This window comes from Marmota monax, unplaced genomic scaffold (genome assembly GCF_021218885.2).
Source record: "Marmota monax isolate L192 unplaced genomic scaffold, Marmota_monax_Labrador192_F-V1.1 WCK01_AAM20220418_F8-fsc00081, whole genome shotgun sequence".
Taxonomy (NCBI): Eukaryota; Metazoa; Chordata; class Mammalia; order Rodentia; family Sciuridae; genus Marmota; species Marmota monax.
Genome location: NW_026695234.1, coordinates 8,101,434 through 8,113,543, shown reverse-complemented (window position 1 = coordinate 8,113,543; position 12,110 = coordinate 8,101,434). Strand labels below are relative to the sequence as shown.

Below are 12,110 nucleotides of genomic sequence, written 5' to 3'. Positions count from 1 at the left end.
ATAATAAATACTGAAATAACCTCCCTGAAATTCAATTCATTGCTTTAAAAAAATAAAAATAAAAAGGAGAGTGGAAGGAAGAATAGTTTCTGTTAAAAAAAAAAAAAAGAGATTGGAGATCAGACAGAAACAGGCCAAATCTGAAACCGGCAGCTATTATGCTTTGAAGAATACAACCTGGGAACAGAATTGATGGGGGAGAGAATGTGACAGAGGAGCCACTCTTGGAAACTAAGTCTTATCCTCCACTCCAACAGGAAAGAGTTACCAATTTCCAGGTTTTTCTTCCTCCTTCACCGCAGGGCACTATCAATACCAGAGAAACATTTATTTTGTCACAGATAAAGAACAAGTTTTGATCATCTCCTCAATGCCCAATTTTCCCCCAGATGAGGGAATGAAAGGAAAAAATCTACCATCCTCTGGACCTTGGATGAACAGGAATATGGATTTATAAAATACCTGTCTACATCTAGTCAATAAAACTCATTTTGAAAATGATGCCCACATACACGATTAACTGTCAGCTGCTGATCAGGGCAGGCAAGGCATTCACACACGCATTTCTAGAGGTTTTGTTTTCATTCTCTCTTTCAAAACCCATCTCTTCATTATTTCTCTTTTTTATAAATATGCACACACACATGAAACCCTCACAAAATGAGGATTTTTGCAAAACATGATAAAGAGTAAGTTTATGATGGGTGAAATCAAAGACACACAGCAGTCATTCAAGAGCTTCACATTTGCCTCCATCCATTGTAAGGCTTTCCTCCGTTCTACACAGCAATCTGAATTCTATACCGAGGGTCACAGCTTCTCTTTGAATCCCCAGCTTACGTCGCTATGTGTTGCCACCTTGATGCTATTTAGACAATTTTCTTTTAACGTGCAGACAGTGAACTGTTCTCATTTAAACAGGCTTTCATTTGACAAGAGTGCATTCCCTCAGATCTGAAACTCTACCAACCATGCTACAATTGTATCATGCGCTGCTATAATCAAGCATGTTGTAAATGTGGGCAACACAACGTATATAGACATTTGCACGGAAAAAAAAAAAAGCACAGAAAGATTTTCAGGTCATATAGCTCAGAACATTAAAAAGCAAAACTGTTCTCTGCATAACATCTAAGAAAACAGAGCTTTGAATTCTAGCTTGAGAACATAATTATTTTCTGTTTTAAACATTTAACGGCATGCTGCTGCTGTACCCTTGCTGGGTCTCAGAAAGAAAGCTAGGAAACTAAGAGCCCTACTGTATGTTCTTCATTCCCAGCCACGTTCCTATGAGAAAACCTTATTAATGAGCTTGCAAACGAGCACCCAACAGGGAAATGTCACAAACAAGAGCGGCTAATGCCCCAGAAAATCAAATAACTGAACACTTGGCTGATTGTGGTGCCTTTCATATTTATAATAAAGGGGGGGGGTTTAATTCACTGATTTTGAAGGGGTCAACACCTTGCTGAACAAAACAACTCATTTATTTATGTTCAGAAATCTCCAGATGATAAATTACATTGATGTTAATCACTTCAATGCATACTACACAATTAATATCTGTACTCACCAAAAACTTAAGGATTATTAAAAGTATGACAGCATACACATCTGGCTGATTTTTCACATAATTGGGCACAACAATTTCTCCTGGTACCACAAATAAGGGTACTAACAAACAAACACTGCAAAATTCTGGTTCAATTAATTAGGACTTAAATTCACAAGACAAAAGCAATTCCAAGTTGCAGCTCAAGCCCGGTTGTCTCCATCCAGAGTACAGCTTACCTCCGTTCTGCACAGAAATCTGAATTCTATACTGAGGGTCACAGCTACATAGTATGGAGACACCCACCTTACATGGAGAAGTATACCCCTTTCCTCTCTTATCCTTCCTCTCTTCATTCCTTGTCATACTTGAAGTATTCAATGGCATGCAAGTGGCCACTGTTTCATTTTTCCTTTTAACATTATTTTTTTTAAAAAAGATATAACTTATACAGGATTCAAATCTATTATCTGTCCTTGAACCCTATTCATAACCTGGTTAACACTCATTTGTCTTAGATGGGGTAGAGACATTTCCATAAAACTTCATTGGCCAAAATAGGCCAGGGTTAAACCAACTGAGCATACTTAACAGCATTCAGATCAGGATAAATTGCCCCAAGGTGGTCTTATTCACTCAAAGTAGAATCTGAGGTCCTTAGGGGGACTCAGTACTTCCTGGTGATAATATCTATCATTGATAGTATAAGCAATCTTTTTAGGTAGCAAGGAAAAGGACATTTAAAAAAAGAAAGTGTGCCTAACAAATATAATTAATACATTTACATACATTATTACATAGGTCTTGGTTAGGTTAAAGCAATAAAATGATGTAAAAAAAAAATGGATCTTATAAAGCAGCCCTAATAACTCTGAGGGAGAAATGGACTCTTCAGATTGTAAGCTAAATGTGGTAAATATGTGATCTTATTTACCTTTCCAGATGTATAGCTATAAAAGGAATTTTGAAGTGATCCTAAAAAGGCTGAACTGCAAGCTTCAAGGGTCTGGGTCAATTAAAAATAAGGTGTAATGTTAATCCTCACAAGGTATCCACAATTCAATTTCTATGTAGATTGGCTACTGAACAAATTAGTCTAAGACTCTCGTGCCTTCAGAAATCTACTCTTTCCTCATGACCATCAATATATGGTTCTGCCTGTCTGCAGAGAGGACTGCTATGAGGGACTGGAGTTGGTCCACTGCCCACCACTGGTGAACAACTGGCAGACTGTAGAGCCCAGCAACTGAGTGCTACAGTCACTTGAGGCACGCAGCTCTTGTTATTGCATAACTACTGGTGTTCAAGGAGAGGAAACTTGGTAGGAAATAATGCAGCAACGTGCAATTGTGTTTGAAGACATGCTTAGGGAATTCCTTTCCAGCTCCAGAAAGTTCTCAGCAGTTCTCTAGGAATAGAGGGTAGTGAAATACCAAGTGACTTTCTTGAGCACTGACAGCCTTATTGAAGATTTCAAGCCAGACCTAAAATTCCCATTTGAATTATACAAAACTTTATAATTCTTAACCATCTTTTACATAAGAGATTTCTCCTTATTTATATTCCAAAATGGAACTTCAAGGATAAATTGTTTGTGTGGCTTATGTTGGATAAAAGACGAGAGAGCTGTCCACAAAATAAATGCCATGTTAGAGTTTGAAATGATCACATCCTCATCTATGGAAGATGTTAAAGTCCCTTCCTGTAGGTAGAAGCCAGGGGCACTTTGTTATATTGAAGTCAAATGGATTCACTTATAGAGCCTTATTACTTTTCTTGGAAGGACGAATCTCTTGAATCTGCAGGATATGGAAGCAAAGGTTTATAAGGATTAGTATCAAGTTTTTCCAAGGTGGAGAAGATAAACTGCTTGAAATATTTTTGCATTTGGAGGAGAATAATTTTGTAGGTGGGTGGGGCTACATTTTGTTTAAAAGACACCCTGGGAAACTACTTAAAGAGTTTAGGGGCAGAAACTGGGGGAATATCTACTCAGGACTCACAAAGGAGCTAATGTATTATTAAAGCTAATGGGCCCCTACAAAGAAAGTTAATGGATATTAAGTTTGCTTAAATGAATTACATATTAACAAAGTCACAAGAAATCTACTATCTGCCAATTTAGATAATATCTGATCATTTCTGTTTTCCCATTATAGGGACATTATACCACAATAGTTTTAGTGATATGAAAATTATAAGCATGATGCTCATAATGAAGCTATATAATGAAGTGGATGAAATGAATTAACAAGAAAAACCTGCATTATATAATGTTAAATTGAGCCAAACTCACAGAGTAAGAAAAGGTTGGAATGGGAGGGTCTCTTACAAGCAACTTTTAAAAACTTTCCCTGCCCCTAGTTTGCTCAGAGAATTGAAACATGGTAAGGAGTGCATCAGGTTGATCCGTGGCCTCCAAAGATATGTACAAGTTCGAATCCCTGAAACCTGTGAATGTCACCTAATATGGGAAAAGGGTTTTTGCAGATATTGACACCTAGGTCTTTTGGTCTCCAGAACCGAGAGAATTAATTTCTATTGTTTTAAGCCACCAAGTTTATGGTGCTATAATTTGTTACTGTGGTTCTAGGGTACCAACATAAAGATTTACAAAGGGTAACACATTTCCTTCATCAGATTCCCAACGTCCGCCATCCCAACCAAACTTTTAAAACATTTTCATTCTGTATATTCAATATCACCTGAAAGTTTTCAGAGGCCAAGTTACAGAAGCCTTTTGATGAAAAGTGAGAAGCTGGCTACTTGGCCATAACCTTGGCACAAGAATGAATTTGGGCAGAAACCAGATTGCTTTTTTTCCTCTGATGCAGAAGGGTCTAGAGGAGAAGATGCGGAGAACATATTTAGTCTACAGGGCACCATAGGGAGACAGCCTTACTCACTACAGTCTAGTTTTTATTGATGAAGCCATCAAGATGTGGCACTTATCCCGAAGAGTTTGACTTTCAACTCACTGCTATAATTTAACCTCAAACAGAAGAGAATGTGCAATTAAAACAAAATGCTGATGTGGAATGGAAATAAAACACCTCCTTTAAAACAAAATCCAATGCTTATTATGGGATTGAAAAGGGAGGGATTACTCCAGAATTTGAAGTTGGAACAAAAATGATGACTGTCTATATTCAAAGAAATCAATTTTGCATATGTTAAAGCAGATTGAAATCATTTCAGTTTTTCATTTGGGTTAAATGTGGAATTCTCATACTCTCACTGGCACTTTGTAAGATGACAGTATTTCCTTAAAACAATCCTTTGATTATTTTTCTACCAAGATAACAGGAAAAATATTCTATCAATACTATATAAAATGTATGTATGCATCTAGCAAATGGCATCTGAAGAGGTTCTAAGTAACTGCCGTGCTATGCCCTCAGAGTAAGATGCTCAGGTACTCACACTGTACTTCTAGATACCGTTGGGTCTGCAAGTTTCCGGTGACCGCAGGGTGCTCCACTTGACAGATCACTGGGACCCCGTCATCCTCCTTGTTCACCTTTAGCATCAGCTGACTGGTCACAGTGTACATGTCCGACCACTCTTCCACCTCCGATTTGCCTAGCAGGAAAGGAAATGTATAAACAACCAGAGATGGTAGAAAGAATTTGCATCATTCAAGTTTTAAATTCTCTTCTTTCCTTCCAAACTCAACAATACTATTTTAACAAATATAATGGAAGTTACTTGGAGAAGGGAAATCTGTGAATGGATAACTGATAAAAAGATTGTTTCCCTTAAGTTCCTATTTTTCAAACTTACAGAATCATATTTAAGATATATTCAACCCCAAGCAGTATACAGTATTTTTACTGAAGTATATTATATGCTTCTTCTATCTCAAGCCCCCTAAAAAGTCAGCAAAAGGTTGAACCACTTTGATATCTGGTTGTTCCAAGGTATTTGGAAGGAGGAAAAGCAAAGCATTTTTCACCCTTACAACTATCTGAACTTGAAATATCTCTGAGGCTGTCATGCCATTTAAAAATTCCAGGACGTCATCCAAATCCCCTAAGTAATTCAATCAGCAGTGGAGATATAAACAACCCTTTTTGCCTACCCCCATCATCAACAATTAAGAGGGAAAGTAACTAAATGGATTTACATAATTGAAATTGTAATTGAAATGTTTAAACTCGGAGACTTCTGGAAGACCACAGAAACGCAGTGGCAGTGGGCTAGAGCAAAGTAAGATACAGGGCTTTGGGCCAGATGGGAGACATGTCCAAGAACACCCAGAAAAGCAGGCAGGAGGCTTCCGGATAGAATGAATAGGCTGGGGCAGTCCCTTCCTGAACCCAGCACTCCCAGGAACATGGCATAACATTAACTTTCTTTTAATGTTTTGTACTTATCGGTACACATTTAATGGCTCAGTTCACTTAGACAGAAAAGCAGAGGGGAAATGAGAAACTCCTTCCTTCTAAAACCATACCTAGGAAATAGGAGATTTAAACAGAACAAGCTTTTGGAAACTTGAGCTGTTAGATATAGATTTCTCTGTTTCCATATATAGATTTCTGTATCACCTTTCTAAAAGGGTTTATTCTTTTCTTCCTCACACTGTTTATTTATTTAACAAGCACATAGACAGCACTTAAGTTGGTCCAGGGGCTAGCTTAATAATGCTTTACAAATATTCACTCATTTCACTTTCATAAGAATCCTATAAATTTATATTATTATTTTAGAAGAAAGTGTTAGGCCCACACTAGTTTTCGGTCAAATGACCAGAGTAGGTCAGTCCTTTCTTTAGAATACTACTTGGAGGTCAACCTTGAAAAGAAAGGAATCTGAACACAACATATGTGAAAGGCTTAGGATAAGTGGCAAAATATGGTCCAACAGGGTACAGGCTGTCTCCTTTCTCTGATGCAACAGCTGAGGTGGCAGGGATTGAGGACTTAGGAATCAAACCTGGGATGACTCAATACTGAGGGAGAGCCAACTGCAGCATGACTAAAGGAATCACTTGCACTGCTCCTACAAAGGCAGAGATGCAAAAGAACAGACCAGTGAATTGGGCATCTCAATTATAGGTTTCACAAGGGATGTGGTTACTGTAAATTCATAACTAGGATAAAATTCTTTGTCTACTTAGTGCAGCCTCTCTGGAAGGAAAGCACATGGTCAATACAATCGATAGTGCAACAGATATTAGAATCTGGAATTTTTAAAAATGCTTATAAAAATGTGGGGTTTTGACCCAGTCTGAGCCACCACAAAATGCAGGGATTTTGTGTAATGAGAACTGAGGTACAGAAATGGTCTGAGCTGAGGGAATACCCCCAACAGTGGCTCTTCTGGCATGAAGAGTTCTAGTTTTCAGGTTCAGTTTTCTCCAGGCATCTGAATAGAGCAACAAATCTCACCATGAACCCTCAAATCACACGAGAGGGTATGAATTAGAACAATGCTGTTATGCTTTGGCCTCAGATGTCTTTAGTAATTGATTATGAACCATACCTAAATAAATACTTTCATTTAAGGGGCATGTTTTGCACCTGTTCCTAATTTTCACAAAGGCATACTTGCTAGAATCAAGGACCAACTAACAACTTCAGTACAGGGTGGTTTCTCTGTTACCTTTGAGCTCCTTGTTCCCTTTGAACCATCTAATAGTTGTGGCTGGTTTGCTGGCCATGGCAGTGCAGTTGACTTCAATCTCCTCGCCTTCCACCGCAGTGTCTTTCTGGATATCGATCATCAGGTTACGTGGTGGGACTGCAGATTAAATATATGTGCTTTGTAAATACAAAATCCATTTCTAGACATATTCTTCCGTTCATCAGAAACTAGCACTACTGCTATCAAAAAAGGGACAAAATAGTGGACATTCCTGATAGGAATTTAAGACAAACCATCACAAGAGGAGCAAATGCCTCAGGCAGAGGGAAGAGAAGGGCAAAGCCATCACTAGATAAAATGAGTTATGCAAGATCAGTTAATTTTTCTCTTAAATGTGTCATATAAAATGACCAGTTTTCCACTATTAAATCATCACTAACAATGCTATGATATAGGTATTAGTTATTCATCAGTCATTACAAAATTGATCAGAAAACAGATATAAAACAAGGAGGAGTACACATTATTGAAATTACTGTCCTTACCTGGAAGCCCCTGAAAGTAATACTTCTGAACTCAATGCTTGGATTTCAATCTTCATATAAAAGATTTCAAAGTCTATCAAAGGTCAAAAACTGGGGGTCCCTCAAAAGAATCACTCACCATAAACATACACAGAAAAATTACATCAGGACCAGTTCTATTTAATTAAACAGAGTCACAGAAATCCAGAATGCAATCATGTTCTCCAATGGATGGCATATTAATAAAACCCTTTGAATATGAAGATGCAATAATAGAGGGAATGCCAATTCTCTTGAAGTAATTTTCCATATTCTGAATTCCAATGGTCCTGATTTTAGAAATGTAAGCAGATTTAAATAGAATTAAAACTACTCTTCTATAAGCACATTAAAGATATGTGTGATAAAACAGCCAAAATAAAAGATTTTAGGGCTGACATACTAAATATTGAACCAAGAGTATGAAGAATATGATGGTGGTGATGATGACGGGAGTTTTTCTGGTACTGGGGGTTGATCCTAGGGGTATTTAACCACTGAGCTACACCCTAGGAGCATATTTTGCATCTGTTCTTTTTATTTTTCATTTTGAGGCGAGGTCTTACTAAGTTGTTTAGGGCCTCACTAAGTTGCTGAGACTGGCCTCAAATTTGCAATCCTCCTGCCTTAGCCTCCTGAGTCACTGGTATTACAAGCATGTGCCACTGTGCCTGGCAGTTTTTCTTTTCTTCTTCTTCTTCTTTTTTTTTTTTTTTTTTAATGAAACTAAGTTGACAGTGAAACTTCATAAGGTGCAACCTTACCTCAAGACTGAACCTCTTGAAATAAAAATCAGTAAGAATATGGAATTCAGTAGTGTGAATCTAAGAATATGTGTCCTGACCACCATGAATAAGCAAAGACAGTTCTGAGACTTATGATTAATAAGTTTCTCAACTCAGAAGAGAAACAAGAAATTAAATATGTATAAACATGCCATCCAGATGATCAAGTTGAATAATACATCTCTGATACTGCTTCAATAAATTATAGGATTAAACCATATATTTGGGATTTCCAACTGTTATAGTCCAACATGAAAATTCTGCCCACAGAAAGACTTTTATACTGAATTGGAGCAATAGAAAATTCTTATAGGGAATGATGAAAAAGGAAAAGTAAAGTGATTTGTTGCATATATTTCTCAGCAAGATAGTGTACTCTGGTGGGGGAGGGGAACAACAACTAAAGCAAAAGCATTCCTCTTTGTTCCCTGTGTACAAGGAAAACAACATATTTGCTCAATTGGACGTGATGCTAATGTGATATGGCCCAAATGAGTAGTTAAGCATGGCAAAGAACTACCCTAGCTTACATTTCAAGAAAAAATAAGCAAAAAGAGGGATAATTTAACATCCAATTTGGACCTGCACATCTGCCAGCATTTTAAGAGACACAGAAAGGCAGTGACAAAAGAAATGATATGACTTCAGCTGGTGGTATCCTTAGCATAGTTTATCTCCTTGGTGATGATCAGGTCAGTTACACATTTTTATTCCATATTCCTAGGCAGTGGATAGGGGATACACAGAAATGTTTCAGACCAGCAAATACTACTACATTCTGAGTGCAGTAGACATGAATTTTTGGGGAAAAATGTCATTATTAGATGGAATATCAGTGGAAAAGACTGTCCAAGGCTAAAGGAAACAAGACCTTGGCAAACAAGACCGTGATAACGGATACTAAAAAGAGATAAGAAGGAAACAAGGTCCTCTCAAACCAATGAAGGAATGAAAGAGAATAGATGGTCCATTCAAGGTCCAGGCAAAAACAAAACTAGAGTGATAAAAACAATTTTTGATATGGGTACAGCAATGACTCCCAGTGAGAACTGAAAGTGAGTAGAGTAACCGAGGGGACATGAAGCTAAAGAAGGGCTCTCTTAGGATGTGATGGAGGCAAAGGGCTAAATCTACTAGCCATCCTGGAAATCCCCACAGAATGGGGTAGATCTGATTCCACTTTATTACTCTGGGAGAAATGCCTTGGTGATCACTCTGTAGAAATATGGGAATGTTTTGGATGGAAACAGATCCAGCAGTTGTTAAAAGACTCTGCTACAGAGACTGCTAAGGCTCAGAAGAGTTTACTTAGCCTTAAATGTAGTCTGTCAGACAGCTGCTTCCTGGCCTCCTGGTGATCTTGCCTTTCTCTTGTCTCTTCTTGTTGAGCCTCATACACCTTAATACACTTACCCCAGGCTCCACCTAACCCCCATCAGCTGTTCATCTCCACTGTTATCTCTTGGTGGAAAGTCTTTTACTCACTCTATTTGGTCATAAAAATGGTGGCATGTTCTTTCCACATTATATCTGTTGGTTCAAAGAAGAAAAAGAAAAGGGGCAGATGTAGATAGGACAGAGGAAAATCAGCTGGGTCCTCTCGATGTTGTTTGGGGGTTGAGAGCTTGACTGGCAGGGAGGTTCCTATCTGGGATTCTTATTGTTTGGTATTACCCGGTTAATTACTCCTCTGCTACAACGGATGCGCTCTGAAGTTCTATAACCTTGAGAGGGATTCCTGTACCAATGTTAGATTTTAGGATTGCCTTCCTAAAGAGCTGACATCATCTTTAACTTTATGGCCAAGGTAAAAGTGTAGAAAACTTCAAAAATCAAGTATAGAAAAATAAAGAACTTACTTGTTGTTGAGCTCATCATTTTGAGAAATAGCTGAATGATTTTTCCCACATCCTAAATAGTTTTCTCAAGACTGTGACCAGTATTTCTAATCTTTGCTAAGATTAGAAGAAATGGGCAAGTATAGTGGGAGTTGTTTGATTTACAAATATAAAATAAAATCTGATAACGTGAGTCATGATGGATTTTTTGATATTATAACTGTGACTTCTCTCAGAGTTTTTTTTTTGTTTTGTTTTTTTTTTTTAAGAGCAAGAAAGCTTTGGAAAATATAATGAGGTTGTTTAAATCTGTCTTTATGAAAAAAGAGGATTGGACAAGGAAAAAAATTTATTTTGGTCTATTAATCCTACCCTGTTTTTCCTTTAACTTCATAATGTTTATTCCAATACAAAAGAGGTTAGTAAAGTATAAAAATCCATTTATAAGAAAAATGAATTAAAACTGCTGTTAACCAGAGAATACACTTATACATGGTCCACTAAACAGACACATTTAGTAAAAACTGCCTGCAGCCATTAATGAAAATAACCAAAGATATATCTAAGGAGGTACATATAGATGAAAACCTGAATGAAAACCACAGAGGAAAATACCAGAAAATAGCAATGAAATGTCAAGGTCCTTCTTAACTAACCTCAAATCTATAAGAGTACTAATTATAAACATTACGCCTACAACATTTAAAAAAATCAGCAATATCAAGATGAGTCACATTAATTACAACAAAAGAGTCTTAAACCTGATCAGCACATGAAATCTCACTCTAAGACCCTTTAAAATAATTAGGTTCTCCTGTTCCTGGAATCTTAAGAGTGAACACTAATCTTAGAAAGACAGGATTGTAATAATATTAGCTACTATTATCAGTAACTACATTAATCTTGGAGCAGTGTTATTTTCTCTCACTCACCTCTTCTCATGAATAGTAGCATAAAGAGTCCTACACTGTGTTCTGGAGAAAAAAAACCAAACTCATCACAAGTAGAAGGAATGAATGAATATTCTACAAGGCAGCCAGATCCATGCAAGGTATCACAGGAGAATTTTCAGTTTTTGCACAGATGAGATTGAAACATAATGGTAACTATGAAGTAGCACGGAAAACATTAACAAATACCCATGTCTATACGTTATAATTATGCTGAAATTTTTGCCAAATGTGTCAAATAACTAATAAACATATGCACTAAAATGTGCAACTTCAACCTATCAAGAAGCTTGACAGCTGTGTAAGCATATATGAAATGCTTTTCAGAGAAACATAGATAGTAACGAAGATGCTAATACATCATTCTTCATTCATTATAATATCTGAAAACTCTAAACCTTACGAGGAAGGTTTGACTATCTGAGTATCAGAGGAAATTGTCAGATTTTTGGAATATGAAAGACTCAAACACTGATGACAACAATTTTACTCTGTCAAGGATGCCTAGAGTAAATTCAATGGAAAGAATATTAAATGAATGCATAATATCTGCAAAGAGAACATTGACTAACATTACTTTCAAGTATCTTTAAGTTAATGCTTCTATAAAATACAAGCAGGAACCTATTACTTCTAGAATAATGAGACCTCCAAAAAGATTATAGGCACAATGCCTCTCAAAAATCTAGTGCTGGTACATTGACTCCCAAGCCCAGGGTGTATTCATAGTCAATCTAGTCCAATACAGTGGTTCTGAGACTGACAGGCAGTAACTACTTGCCAATGACCATCTAGACTCCTGAAAACCAAAGATGTGCACCTCCAGGAAAGAA

General features: G+C 37.1%; 1 protein-coding gene across 8 annotated transcripts in view; it reads right to left on the bottom strand.

Annotated features, from left to right (window-relative positions):
• Cadm1 (cell adhesion molecule 1) overlaps positions 1-12,110 on the bottom strand; it is a 314,576-nt gene that overhangs the window by 48,235 nt on the left and 254,231 nt on the right. For all 8 annotated transcript variants that reach the window (XM_046438620.2, XM_058577099.1, XM_046438621.2 and 5 more), the window contains exons 4-5: positions 7,160-7,297; positions 4,976-5,134 (exon numbers count right to left, since the gene is read on the bottom strand). In XM_046438620.2, coding sequence (XP_046294576.1) covers positions 4,976-5,134; positions 7,160-7,297 — 297 coding nt within the window. The remainder of the gene's footprint in view (positions 1-4,975; positions 5,135-7,159; positions 7,298-12,110) is intronic.